The 13,471-nt window shown below is 62.9% G+C and overlaps 2 protein-coding genes across 3 annotated transcripts; one reads left to right on the forward strand and one right to left on the reverse strand.

Annotated features, from left to right (window-relative positions):
* Positions 1–794: 794 nt before the first annotated feature.
* Positions 795–7,689, forward strand: NDUFA4L2 (NDUFA4 mitochondrial complex associated like 2). Of its 2 annotated transcripts, XM_049819631.1 has the most exons (4): positions 834–902; positions 4,993–5,081; positions 7,015–7,075; positions 7,325–7,689. In XM_049819631.1, the coding sequence occupies exons 1-4, from the start codon at positions 846–848 to the stop codon at positions 7,379–7,381; spliced, it is 264 nt and encodes an 87-aa protein (XP_049675588.1). In that variant the 5' UTR covers positions 834–845; the 3' UTR covers positions 7,382–7,689. The 2 variants fall into 2 exon arrangements, with proteins under 2 accessions (XP_049675587.1, XP_049675588.1); XM_049819630.1 differs by lacking the exons at positions 7,015–7,075; positions 7,325–7,689 and having other exon boundaries at positions 795–902; positions 4,993–5,564.
* Positions 7,690–8,535: 846 nt separating this feature from the next.
* SHMT2 (serine hydroxymethyltransferase 2) lies at positions 8,536–13,386 on the reverse strand. Its single transcript, XM_049819629.1, has 12 exons — positions 13,291–13,386; positions 11,939–12,136; positions 11,752–11,831; positions 11,323–11,523; positions 11,158–11,239; positions 10,784–10,906; positions 10,514–10,653; positions 10,115–10,280; positions 9,943–10,042; positions 9,515–9,670; positions 9,139–9,246; positions 8,536–8,963 (listed from the first exon to the last, which is right to left on the reverse strand). The coding sequence occupies exons 1-12, from the start codon at positions 13,312–13,314 to the stop codon at positions 8,836–8,838; spliced, it is 1,506 nt and encodes a 501-aa protein (XP_049675586.1). The 5' UTR covers positions 13,315–13,386; the 3' UTR covers positions 8,536–8,835.
* Between the last annotated feature and the right edge of the window lie 85 nt (positions 13,387–13,471).

The raw sequence follows: 13,471 nt of genomic DNA on the forward strand, positions 1-13,471 counted from the left end.
CTTTTGACCACGAGCCCTCAGTGGAAGGGACATGCAACAGGGACTGGCCCGTGCCACTGCCACCATCGTATGCTACCTTGCCATGCTCTGCCCCCAGCTGCCCTCCCAGACACAGGCTGTGCTGGCTCTTGGCACTGTCACAGCATGACCAGCACCCCCTTGATAAAGGTCGGGGAGGCCCAGTCCCTGCTCAGTTCCAGCCTGCTTCTTTTGGCGGCCCACTCCGTCCATCTCCCCAGTCTTTTGTTAAGAGCCAGTGGATACAAATAACTGGTTTCCATATGCACAGCAGCATCTGTTACTGCCAGGGAGATTTGCATTGCTAAATGTAAATTGGGTGTTATGTCATTTATCATAAATAGAAGGGTGGAGGGGGGGCGCTGAGGGGAGGCAGCAAACATCAGTAAAGTTGTCATAACAAATCACACCACTCATCGTTTGCCCTGGCAGGAAGGTGTGGAGTAACCTGTGAAGCATTTGCACGTGGAGGGAAGGGGCTGGCCCTTGTACAGAGAGGGAAACTGAGGCATGAACGCAGTCTGGGGTGCAGCATCATGTGGGGACCACAGGCGTCCAAACCCAAAGCTCATCATTAACCCGGTCATCGGGGCTCACTAGGGGAGAGGCTAGAAGGAGCAGATTGCAGCCAGGGCTGAGGACCTGATGCTCAGCCTCCCTCTCCCCTTCCAGCTTGCAGTGTCCGGGGGCTGGGATCCCCATCCCGTCCCGCCCCGTCCCTCCCAGCCCTGTCGCAGACGCCTCCCTCGCATCTCCTGCCCACCCTCCATCCTCGGACGGCACTCGGGAACCTACCATTGCAGCTGGACCTTGCCCACACCCTCGCCATGAAGGGCCCCCTGCTTGGAGGCATGTTCTCCCGGCATGTCAAGCGGCACCCCGGAGTGAGTCACCCCCACACCCTCTCCCTCCGGGGACTTCCCTTTCCTCCCCATCCCTCTGCATCCCTCTGCCCCTCTCCTCCTCCCAGGGACCCCTGGCAGTCCCCATCCCTCTGGGCTCGTCCTTGCCCTTCTCTTGCCACACACCTTGGGGACCCTGTGCTTCCCCACATCCTTCTCCCTCCTTCCCACCCCTCCATTCCTCCTGCCCTCCTCTGCCCTTTGCACCCTTTGCCAGCCTCCTCTTCCTTCTGCTCCCCAAACCCTTTCTCAGCCTCCCAGTCCAGCTCCTCTGCCCTCCCCTTGCCTTCCCAGGCTGTACCTGCTTGTCAGCTTCCCCTTCACACCGTCCTTCCATCTCTCACAGCACCCTCCAGGTAAGCGGGGCCATCCTGGAGGTCCCCAGCCCTCCTTTACCAAGGAGAGGTGAGACCACCCTGCACTGCCTGACCCGCTCCCTCTGTCCAGCACCGCTGAGGGGCCAGGGCTCCTTCACTGAGCCGGGCTGGGCTTTGGGCACATCGACTCTTGCACACGCACCCAGGCTTACTTACCCTGACAGGCATGTCTGCTGGCAGCTGCTTGGGTGAAGGGTGCTGCTCAGTGTCCTCCCCCTGCTACACCCTGCTCCTGGGGCATCTTTGGGGAGGGGTGGGAATGGAAATCATGCCCCCTCCCCACTTGCCCTGGCAGCCCCAGGTTTGAAGGGCTAATTTGCATCCTTTCAGCTCAGATCTGTCCCTGCCCCCTGCCATCAAAATTTCAAGCTGAGGGTTTTGTGCACACAGACGCTTAAACCCTCATAAACTATAGACCCTCTGAGATGGTGGCAGCTGGGCGAGTGTCCCTGCCCTGCCAGGATGGGCCTCTTTTGCTGCTGGGCTGGATCCCCTCCTGCAACAGGGACCTGGCTCTTGTGAGAAGGTCCCCAGCCATCCTTCTCCTGTCCCCAGTGCCCAGTGCACTCCTAGGGGACCTGACAGGGTCTGGTGGCCTGGGGAGGGCTAACGAGCTGCAAGTGCTGCGCTGAAAGTCACGTAAGCTGTTGGCACTTGGGTCTGGTGGAGGCTAGAGCAGACAGGCTGGAAAAGATGATGAGCCATGGCTGAGCATCCGGATGCCTGGCTCGCCAGCAGACTCGGGCAGGGGAGGGGAGTCCAGGGTTGGAGCAGGAGGCACCTGGGGCTGGGCTCTTCCAGGGAAAGGCGGGTGCCTGTGCCCTGCCAGCACTGAGGGCACAGGCAGCCAGGACGCTCGGGTGCTTTTCACATCCTCAGTGAGAGTGGATGGATCGACAGCATGGGCCAGGGCTCCTGCGCTCTCTTTGTGGCACTGTGTGCAGAACGGGGACGGGATTTAGGACTTTCTGCTCATGCCTGCTGTGGTTTCCCCAGCTGTCAAACAGAGGACTGTGTGTGACTTGGGGGGCACAGAGAGGCCCCCAAGCATCATGTGTAAAGGTGGGGGGGGGGCTGTCCTGGGTTCCTGTATGTGAAGTGCCTGGCACGCACCTGGCACCATTAAGCAGGATTATTGCCGGCAGAGTTTGCTGGGGCAATTTTTGACTTGTCGTCCATTACACGTGAGCAGCTGCAGCTCGTGCCAGCCAGGTACATCAGCACTTTCACCTGGCAATAGACTCCCCCACTGCAGCATGCCCCGCTGCCTGCCCACCTGGCAGTGATTAATGTCCCAGGCACACTGGTGGAGCACCGTGGTGGTGAAGCACAGGAGCTTTGGCAGGACAAGAACCCACCCGGCATGGCGGTCCAGGGGCTTCACGGCTCAGTGGGTGCCTTTTGGGCAGCAGGCAGAGCCCAGCACTGCGTCCCACCGTCTACTCACCTCGGCACATGGAGGGAATGCTCATCTGCAGCCTGGTATGAGGTGCTCATCCCACCCTGTCGAGGTATGGGGCCCCTGCCTCAGCCAGCATCTTCACACATTTGTTTTTTCCTTCCTGCTATTTTTGTAGCCGGAGCTGTAGGAACGGGGCCACATCCCCACTTTGGCAGAGCTGGCACAAGCTTACTGCCTGGTCACTTGGAAGTGCTGAGTGGTGGCTGGGGCTGCAGCCAGCCTGCAGTGGGGGCTGGCCGTGCCTGGCTGAGGGGCTCAGCCCCACTGCTGGCAGAGACAGGAGTCCCAGGGAGCTGTGTGGTGCCTGCCTCGCTCCCAACAGGTCCCCACAGTTGGGCAAATGCTGCTCACACACAAACAGCGTTTTAACTCTCCGGACACTTAAGGTCAAGCTCTCAATACGTCTTGTTTATTTTCGTGCGAGTCTTGGGGGGAACAGGCCCCACTGCCTGCACCTGCAGCTCCGGAGCCCCTTGCCTGCTGCATGAGTGGTTCCCCCAGCTCCCCCTACCCTTAATTCTTCCCAGGCATTAATTACCCAGAAGGTGTCAGCAGCAGATGGTGAGACGAACCCATCGCCCCGAATCTCCTCCAACAGACACTGCAATTCCCGGCGCTGTGGAGTTCGTCTTGATTAGCCGGCGCGGTTGGGTACCGGCTACTGCCAGATCCTCTTGGCACCCAGCCGCACACGGCGCAAAAGATCATTATCTGCTGATGCCTCTAACCTCCCCGAATTGGCGCTGGCATCTGCCGGGTGCTCGATCAGCTGGAGCACTGCTTCGCTTGGGCATGGGCGCTGCTGAGGAGGAGCTGGGCCATGCTGGGGGCACTGGGAGAGGATGCGGGGTGTCCAGCTGGGGACTGAAGGCTGGGCAGGGAGCGCTTGGCGAGGGGGACACACCCGAGTGCCCTGGTGTCTTCCCCACAAGACCCCCTCCCCGTGCAGGTCATCGAGGTGCTTGGCAGAGAACAGAGGGGTTTGGACAGACCCTTTTCTTCGTGTTTTAGAGTTGTCGTTCCCCAGTCTTATCCAAGTGGGGAAACTGAGTCACCGAGCAGTGGGTGGCCAGGTGGGGGTTTGGAGACACTTTCTAAGAGCTCAAGCTGCCAAGCAGAACTGGAAATATAACCCAGGCACTCAGGTGCTGGCAATGCAAACTGCGCAGCGCGCATGGCTCTCACGGCACCGCTGGCCCCCGCTCCCCGCTCTGCACTAATGGGCACTGCGAGGCGCCGGCCGTGTTTGCTTTCCCAGGGGCATGGGTTGGCGGGAGGTTCATTATGCTCACACCGTCTTCCCTGGCACGGGGGGGCCGCTGCAATTTGGGGGAGGTCAAAGCAGCCTCATCTCGGCTCCGATTGAGGCCACGTCTCCCCGGGCATTGGGGGATTGGCAGTGTGAGCGGAGGAGGGGAGCAGAGACAAAAAGATGGATCTGGTTGCCCTGCGCAGGCATGATGAAAGTCCCTGTGTGCATGGAGGGGGGTGAAGGGACCTCCTGCTCACGGGGATGCCTGCTGCAGGGCTGGGGCAGCTCCCGGGGGGGCTGGGGGGGACAGGGGCTGCTGAGTGCCCCTCCGTGCTGCACTGTCACCATGTCCCTGAGACCTGCTCTGGACCCAGCTGCTTGGCCACCAGCCTGATGCCTGACGCCAGCACGTCCCAGTCCATCCCCGCTGTAGGCACAGGGGAAGGTGGACTGAGCTGTCCTCATCTTGTGCTTTGTCAGGAGATGGCGTGGAAGGTGTGCAGGGCCCAGGTGGGGGCAGCTGCAAGGGGGGGACGGAGATTCTGCCCAAGGGGAGCAGCAGCTTGGGGCCAAACCCTGCCTGGGCTGCGGCCCTGCACTGGGCAGGGATGGAGGCCCACAGGGAGGAATCAGAATCGCTAGCCGAGGCTCAGCCTTTTACCTAGGGCACTATGCTCGCTGGGAATGGGCCCCCAGGCCCTCAGCCGCGGTGCCGGGCAGCAGCAGGCGGAAAGGAAGTGATTTCTCATTCCAAATCCAATTCCTCTCCAACACGAGCCGATTTTTCTCTCCCTCTTTTAATTCAGTCACTCAAGCTGACAGCTACACTGTGTACCGCAGCCCAGCTACAGGATTGCCTTGCCATATTTCCCCTGTAAATCTCCCAGTGTGTCAGCTCTCCCTTTCACTCTCCAGTCGGCCTGATAAATATTCATTTTATTGGGGTATTTTTCATTTTTCTCTCTTTCTCTCTCCCTGCAGCTCATTCCCCTCATTGGCTTCATCAGCGTCGGCCTGGGCAGTGCTGTCCTGTACTTGCTGAGGCTGGCCCTGTACAGCCCCGATGTCAGGTATGGGTTGGGGTGCCCCCGGGCACCCCTCAGGCACTTGCCTCCCAACCCTGGAGCTGAGGGGCTGATACCCAGGTGTGGCGGGGGGTGGGGGGTGGTGCTGGGGTGCACAAGGCACCTGGACGCACTCTGACACCCTCATGGCTGGAGTAGGAGGTGCAAACCTGGGAGCAGAGGTATCCGGAGGAGGTGAGGGAAGCTGGGGCACCATCTGACCTCTCCTTGTTTGGGGGTGCGGGGGGGGGGGGGGGGAGGGCCCCTTCAACCTGCTGCTCTGGGCACTGCACCAGCTGCTGTGAAACGGGGGGCAGGCAGGAGAGAGATGCAGAGAGGTTACAGGGACTGCAGAGGGAGTGGAATGGATGGGTGGATGACGAGGCAGATAAAAGCAGTATGTGACTGATGGAAAGGGGGAAAGACAGTGTGGGGAGGGAGGGATTGACAGAGGAATGGGAAACCAGTGGGATGGATGGTTGGAGAAGGAATGGGAGAGAGAGAGGGAGGGATGGACAGACATAAAAACAGTGTGCAAGGATGAATGAAGAGGGAGAGAAGGGAGAGGGAGACAAGGTGTGAGGATGGATTGATGAGGAATAGAGGGTGGATGGATTGGCACAGGACAGACAGGCATGCTGTGGTGCACGAGGCTGGGTCTGGTTTTTTTTTTTTCCCTTGTAGCTCAGTGGCCCACGGTCCCTGCAGCCCGACGCTGTCTAATGCCTATCTAATATTTGTTTGCTCCCGGTAAAACGCTCATTGATTTAATTTGACGCCAGCTGCCCAGGGTACTTAGCTCAGCAATTAGCAGATCCAGGCACCTTGTCTTTGATGGTGGAAGTGCGGGGGGGGCCGCACGCGCGTGTGTGTATAAAACAACAGCAGCCCCCCCACAGCAGCACCCCCACAGCACATTAATGCTATTAAACAGCTCCAGGGGTCTGCATCTGCAGCATAGCCCCCCCCCCACAGCAGCACCCCCACAGCACATTAATGCTATTAAACAGCTCCAGGGGTCTGCATCTGCAGCATAGCCCCCCCCCCCCCCATCCCCTAATGTGCACGCACACACACACACGTGCATGCGCATCTTCCCAGATGGAAAATTCTGCTCTTGGCCAACACCAGCAGATTGCAGGGGGACAGGAGAGGGGGAGACGTGAGCTACTCTCTCCAGGGACCCATCCCACGGCTTCGCTGGCCTTCCACAACTCCTCCTGGGACAGGATGGGACATGTCCTCTTTGGAAAGGCTTCATCTGACTAACACCAGCCACCCCATGCAGTTGTCCTGCACTCTCACAAGCACTGCATGCTCATGAGTGCTGCACATGGCTGCTGCGTCCCTGCTTGCTCACGGCAGGCATGGACAACAGGGCAGGCAGCAGCTTCCCTGCTCGCCAAACAGGGCATGAAGGCTGGGGGCTTGTGGGGAAGCTTTTGGGAACAGGGATGGAGGCAGAGCAGCCGAGGCCAGAAAGCAGCCTCCCATCCCAGGTAGGGGTGCAGCAGGGCAGTGCTGGCTGGGGGGGGGGGGGGGGGGGGGGGGGGGAGGCAGGCAGGCAGACGTGCACCCCTGCACGTACGGCCAGGGCAGTAGCTTGCGGGCCAGCCCTGCACTGGGGCAGCAGCCAGGCTGCGGTTTGGGTGAGTCAGGCCATGGCCGTGGCACAAGCCTGGGCAGGGGTGCTCTGGGAGCAGCCCCACAGGGAGCCTGCCTGGCCCTGACTCCAGGGGGCTTGGAGGGACCTGGCCAGAACCCCCCCAACCTGCCAATCCCAGCAGAACTGGGGAGTGCAGCTACGCTGGCATCTGGGATTATTTCTGCAGAGACCCAGGGCTGTGGGCATTAGTGGGGGTAAAATGGGGGGGGGGGGGAGGGTTTCTGTCTCCCCCACCCTCCTTACAGGTGCTGATGGCCCCATCACCCCTTGCAGCTGGGATCGAAAAAATAATCCTGAACCCTGGAATAAGCTGAGCCCCACGGACCAGTATAAAGTGAGCACTGGGTGAACTGGGGGCCTGGTACTCTGGGGTGGGGGAACGGCCACATTTAGGGCAGGACATCACGTTTTCCTCGGGGAAGGGGGAAAGGTGGCACCAGCCCTGGGGCAGAGGCGCGTGAGCCCTCCAGCAACTTGTGCTTAGATTTGGGGAGGGTCATCCCCCCACACCCTGCAGCCAAGGCCAGGCTGCAGTGATGGCCACGGATGACACAGCTCCCTTTCACATCCCTCCCTTCTCCAGTTTCTGGCAGTTTCCACCGACTACAAGAGCCTCAAGAAAGACCGTCCCAGTTTTTGAGATGACTCCAGGATGCGCCCGGGCAAGGGAGAGCACGCCCACCCCCCCAGCAGCCCCTCCTGTCTCCTGCCTGCCCCATGGCTCTCTGCGACAGTCACCATGCACACAGGTCTGACTGCTTCCCCAGCAAACCCAAACCATGGGGTTGCATCCCCCCCCCCCCGCAATAAACCACGTCACTCCGGGAGCAATGTGAGTGCTGTTGCCAGCACCCCTGCACCCTCCCATCCTGCCTGGCATGCTGTTCTCACCATCATGTCTCGCCTGTGTTAAACTCACAGGGCAGTAATAAATTATTGGGGCCAGGAGGGCAGCAAAATGGATTATGTATGCTGTTTCCCAGGCCCATAAACATAGGAGACATCCAACACCCCCCTGTGAAGCCTGGGGTGGGGGCTCACGTCCCGCTGGAAGCAGTGGTTCATGGCCCCCGGGTGCCGTGTTTCCGCTCTCCCACGCTCCAGGGCCCTGGGGGCTGCCCAGGGACCACTGCGGTCCCAACCTAGCCCCTCTGGAGAGGAAAAGAGGTGGGTGGGGTGGAGGGGCACACACACGCACATATCCATGTGGATGCATGCGCATGTCCTGCGTGCAAGTGCCGCCCCTGCTCTCCCTGCGTTACGTGCCATGGGGAAGGGGCCTGGCCTTTGCAAGAGGCAGGGCAGTCCTGCCTGGCGGTTTGGTTCAGCTAAGGCCATGTGAGGGAACTCATGGCCAGTAAATACAGAGCAGATGACCCAGGACAGCAGGACGTGCCGGGGAACAGGCAGCTGCCTGGTCTGCCAGGGGCTGGGCTATACCTCTAACCAGGCTGTGCTACAGTGAGCAGAGGGTCTCACTGGCAGCTCTGCCCCCCCCAGCAGGAAGGCAGAAGGGAGGGCAGCTGGGCCACGGCCCCCCACTGTACCTGTCTTGCTCCAGGGCTCAGTGTAACCCTCTGCCTCTCCCCTGCCCTCAGAGCCCACTGGATGAAGCACTGGGGTGGAGGAGAAGGGATGGGGACACTGAGGTATGACCATGGGCAAGGAGACCCAGGGGTCTGTTCCCCACATCCACTCAGAGCGCACTGGCACAGTGCTGGGGCCCCCCAGGGACACTGTCCCCCATGACACCTCGTCACCGACCTCTCCCTCCCCAGCTCAGCACCCACACTCCTCTGCACCAGCAGACTCTGCCCCTGCTTTTATTAGCAACCCTGCCCCCCCAGAAAAGTGCAGGGGGGGACAAGGCTGGAGCAAGGACTGAGCCCTCCCCCATCAGGGTCTGCAGCGGGTCTCTGTACCCTAATGCTGAGAGCAGGACAGGGGCGAGCCGTCCCCCACCCCAGGGAGGGAGTACCTGATCCTAAAGGTGGTGGTGGGGGACAAAGGGGAGTAGGGAATGCAGAGGGTGGTTTTAAGCCTCCCATTGCCCCCAGGTAGTCCCGGCCTGGCAGGAGTGGTGGGAGTCCCCACTCAGTGGTCACTGAAGCCGGGCATGGGGAAGGCACGAGCAAAGGTCTCCACGCGCTGGCGCAGGTCAGCCAAGCGGCGCTGCGTCTCCACGTCCTGCAGCAAGAAGGTCTTGAACTCCTGGAGCTTGTCTGGGGGCAGAGAGGGAGCCGGTGAGAAGGGTGGGGGGACATTACAGCAGCCCCATCCCTGCCCAGGCAAGGGAGGAGGCTGGCACCAGCTCAGGGTGCAGTCCCCGCACCCCAAACAAGAGAGGTACTGACTGGCACCCAGGAAGGGGGAAGACAGGGGCCCCCGCTCACTCACTGGTTTTGCTCTTGACATCCAGGGCCAGGGCGATGCCCTCGTCAATGAAAGCCACCACTTTCTGGAAATCCTCCTCACGGAAGTGGCGGGAGGTCAGCGCGGGTGCACCTGGGGGACAGAACCCATCAGGACCAGGAGCTGCTCGGTGGCACCAACTGCAGAAGCCAATCCCACCAAGGGGCTCCCCAAGTCCCAGCCCCCATGGGGTCCTGTGCCCCTCTCTGAGCCAGAAACTGGCCCCAAATTCTGACGTGGAGTCCTCAGAGAGGGTGAAACAGAGGGAGGATGCCCTGGGGTGAAAGCCTGGGACCCCCCCTCCCGGGGAAGGGGCTGGAGGGAGGCAGGAAGACTCCTCCAAGCAGGTCCTGTCCCTCACCCAGGCGCAGCCCCCCTGGTGTGAGTGCGCTCTTGTCCCCCGGGCACGTGTTCTTGTTTGCAGTGATGGAGACGAGCTCCAGCACGCGCTCAGCCCGTGCGCCATCGATGCCCTTAGGCCGCAAGTCCACCAGCACCAGGTGGTTGTCAGTGCCACCTGGGGAGCAAGGGAAAGGGGTTAGGAGTGACAGCCACCCCCGAGCATGCCCAGCCGTTCCTTCTCCTCACCACCACATCCTGGCCCCTTCCCGACTCTGCAGCGCTGCCCCCGTTCTGTCTCCAAAGCCCTGTTCTGCCTTGCACCCCCCTCCTCTGCCCCCCAACGCTCCCCACTGCTCCTTAGGGGCACCAAGGCCAAGCAGTGCCACCTGCGACCTACCACAGCCTCGTCCCTCCTTGTCCCCAAAAGCACAGGGAAGGAGGCAATACCTGACACCAGGGTGTACCCACGCTGGAGCAGGGCCTGCGCCATGGCTTTGGCGTTCTTCAGCACCTGCTGGCAGTACTGGCGGAAAGCTGGTGAGCTGGCCTGGGAGGGAGGACCACATCAGCGCAGGGCCTGGGTCGCCCCCAGCCCTGAACCCACTGCCCCGGCACAGACCTGTTTGAGGGCCACGGCCACGGCAGCGATGGCATGATTGTGGGGCCCCCCTTGCAGGGAGGGGAAGACAGCAAAGTTGATCCTGTCCTCCAGGTCGTAGAGCGTCTCCTTGCCCGTCTTCTTATCCACCGACCGCACACCCTTGCGGTAGAAGATCAGTCCTGACCTGGTGGTGAAAGAAAGCTGGTACTACTCCTCCTGCCTGCCCACTACTGCCCTACAGCAGGGGCTTGGCCCTCCTGCACCACGGGGCAGCGCCGACACGGCTACCACCCTCCCCCGGTTCCCTCCTGCTCAGCTCTGGCCCCAGCCAGAGCACGAAATGCAACCTCCGCTTTGTGCTCCCCCAGCGCAGGTGGGCGGCCTCCCAGGGGAGGGGGCAGCAGGACAGAGCCTCACCTGGCGCCGCGCAGGGTCTTGTGCGTGGTGCTGGTGACCAGGTCTGCGTGCTCAAAGGGCGAAGGGATGGCCTTGGCTGCCACCAGCCCACTGACGTGCGCCATGTCCGCCAGTAAGTAAGCCTTCACCTCCTCGCACACCTGGGGACGTGGGGCACAGGGAGTCATGGGCTGTCCCTGTCCCCACAGCCATGAGTGGGGTGCAGCTGCCCTCAAGCTGCCGCAGGCACGAGAGCTCCCACCACCCAGGATGGAGCCCACCACTGTGTACCTTCTTCATGCGGGCGTAGTCGATGAGGCGGGCATACGCACTGGTGCCGGCGATGATGAGACGAGGACGGAAGAGCCGTGCCGTCACCTCCAGCTGATTGTAGTCGATCAGCCCCGTGGCTGGCTGAGAAGGACAGACAGACAGACAGCTTGCCGAGGCACACGCACCTCCCTGCCCCCAGCTCCAAGCACAGCACGTTTGGCTGAACCACAGGCAGCTCCCAAACACACCATGGCAGCAGGATGTGGTTGGGACACAGGGAGGGTAGGGCAGGGGATGGCAGAACAGCTCGGGCACCTCAGGGGCACTGCCAGGATCAATGGCTCAGCCAGCAGATCCCCCCTTCCCCCAGGAACCTGCCCCCCTCAGCTCACATCAAGTTTGTAGGGCATCGACTCGAAGAAGATGGATGTTGCTGAGATTCTCTTGATGTCCGACATGTATCCATGTGTGAGGCTGCAGGGGAAGGCAGAGGTCCAGGATCAGGCCAGGCCCCCCAGGAGGCAGCAGGCTCCAGGCTGGCCCACCCCACAACATACTGGCCCCCATCAGGCAGGTCCAGCCCCATCAGGCGGTCGTGGGGCTGCAGCAGGGCTGTGTAGGCTGCAAAGTTGGCTGGAGACCCCGAGTAGGGCTGAACGTTGACGCCCCAGCGGGCAGGATCCAGGTCAAATGCCTCCAGAGCCCGCTGCTCACACAGCAGCTCGATCTGGTCTACCACCTCGGCTCCTCCATAGTACCTGGAGAAGAAAGGAGGTGGTTACGGGGGGCCTTGCCCCCGCCAGCCCCACAGCCTCCCACACTGCCCTACAGAAGACCTCAGTGGAGATGAAGAGCCTCCCCGCTGAAGCACCTGCTCCTGCCCCAGGGCTCGCCTTAACCTTTCCTGCAGCCGAATCCCGGCTGCCCGAGGACCCCTGATGCCACCAGTGCCCTCCCCCCTCCCAGAGCCTGCTCCCCTCCTTTACCTCTTGCCAGGGTACCCCTCTGAGTACTTGTTGTTGAGGCAGGAGCCCAGGGCTTCCAGTGCTGCCCGGCTGCAGAAATTCTGGAGGAGAAAGGGGGTCAGAGACAGGGCAGCAGAGCTCCCAGCTAAGCAGGGATGCCCCAGGACTGTCACCACCCCCCGCCCCAAGCACCACATACCCCACCCACCTCAGAGGCGATGAGCTCCAGCCCCCGGCACTGCCGATCCTTCTCCTTCTGGACCAGGGTCCACATCTCGGGGTCGCTCTCGGCCAGACTCTCCTGACCTGTCCAGCCAGGCACGTGCCCGGTGGCGGCCGCTGTGGTGGTGCCATGCTGCACCCGCTGGCTACCAGCGGCCACCCAGCCACCACATCGCTGCAGGGCCTGCACAGGAGAGGGGGGGCTGACAGGCTGCGACCCCGCACATGTGGGTGCCAGGCCCCCTCACCACTGAAACACCCCTGGACCAGCAGGTGACAGCATCGGGAGCAAGACATCGGTGTTGTGTCTCCAGCCACTGGTGCCACCCCCCAGGGTGGGCAAGTGGGGACCCCCAAGGTCCCCACAAGGCACCTAGGGACACCCCCCCCAGTCTCCCAGGCCCACAGCCAGGGCAGAAGCACCTCGCCTCTGCTGAGAGACGGTGCCAAAGCAGCCGGAACGGCAGCCAAACCTGCCACGGGTGCAGAGCACGTGCGCAGCAGAGCTGCACACGCGTGTGCATGTGTGTGCGCCCAGGTGGGACAGCCAGACCCTCAGCCACCCCACGGGGCCCCCCCCATTGTGCACGGTGCTGCGTGGGGAGGTGGGTGCAAGGACACCTGCAGCACCCACGCACACGACACCGTTCACATCGGCGGGGGGGGCTTCTACTGCTCCCCTCAGCCTGGGGTCCCGAGGGGCATGGAAGGGGAACTGTGCCCCCCTCGTGGCCCTGACGACGGTGCCCGGTGCCGGTGTCCGGTCCCAGGTGATGTAACCACGGCCACCCCATTGCATCACCCGCAGGGCCGCGGTCGCTGGGCTGGGGCCAAGGCCGGCGGCGGTGGCTGCCCCGGCCCGGGGACTTTGGGACGGACGCAAAGTCCGCGGGGGCGGCGGCCGAGCCGGGGGTGCCGCTGCGCAGCCCGGGGCGGGGGGGGGGGGGGGGGGGGGGGAGGGGCCGGGGGACCGCTGCCCCGACACCCGCCGGGCAGGAGATGCGTCCCCCCGCGGACTGCAAAAGGGCGCTGGGGCCGGCGAGGGTCCGGAGAAACGGGTACGCAGGGGCGACCCCCCGGGCACCGGGACCCCCCTGCGGTACCCGGACCCCCCCACCCCCGGGCACCGGGAGCCCCTGCGAGCACCGGAACGCCCCCGGGACAGGGACAGCCTGCGAGCACCGGGACCACTGCGGGCACCAAGACTGCCCCGGGTACCGGGGGCCCCTTGCGGGCACCGGCACCCCCTGGGTACCGGGACTCCCCGTGCACCGGCACCCCGCGGGCATCGGGACCCCTGCGGGCGCCGGGACTCCCCCTGTCAGCTCCGAGACTCACCCTGCCCAGGCGGAGCGGCCACATCGCGGTCCGCGCTCCAGGCGGGTCCCGGTGCCGGTGCCGACCCCTGCCCCGCCCCACCCCGGCCCGGCCCGGCCCGGCCCGGCCCCGCCGACGCCGCGCGAGCGCTGCCGGGGCGGGGCGGGGCCAAGGGGCTACCGGCACCGCGGAGCCCGACGGG

Source organism: Accipiter gentilis, chromosome 16 (genome assembly GCF_929443795.1).
Source record: "Accipiter gentilis chromosome 16, bAccGen1.1, whole genome shotgun sequence".
In the NCBI taxonomy this organism is placed as follows: Eukaryota; Metazoa; Chordata; class Aves; order Accipitriformes; family Accipitridae; genus Astur; species Astur gentilis.

What these genes read in the sequence shown, in the direction of transcription:
- NDUFA4L2 (XM_049819630.1), top strand. Translation starts at nt 846, where the DNA reads ATGAAGGGCCCCCTGCTTGGAGGCATGTTCTCCCGGCATGTCAAGCGG. An exon ending in ATGTCAAGCGGCACCCCGGA is followed by an intron (nt 903 to 4,992) that starts GTGAGTCACCCC and finishes CTCTCCCTGCAG; the next exon opens with CTCATTCCCCTCATTGGCTT.
- SHMT2 (XM_049819629.1), bottom strand. Translation starts at nt 13,314, where the DNA reads ATGTGGCCGCTCCGCCTGGGCAGG. An exon ending in TGGAGCTCATCGCCTCTGAG is followed by an intron (nt 11,832 to 11,938) that starts GTGGGTGGGGTA and finishes TTTCTCCTCCAG; the next exon opens with AATTTCTGCAGCCGGGCAGC. An exon ending in AAGACCCTGCGCGGCGCCAG is followed by an intron (nt 10,281 to 10,513) that starts GTGAGGCTCTGT and finishes TTTCACCACCAG; the next exon opens with GTCAGGACTGATCTTCTACC.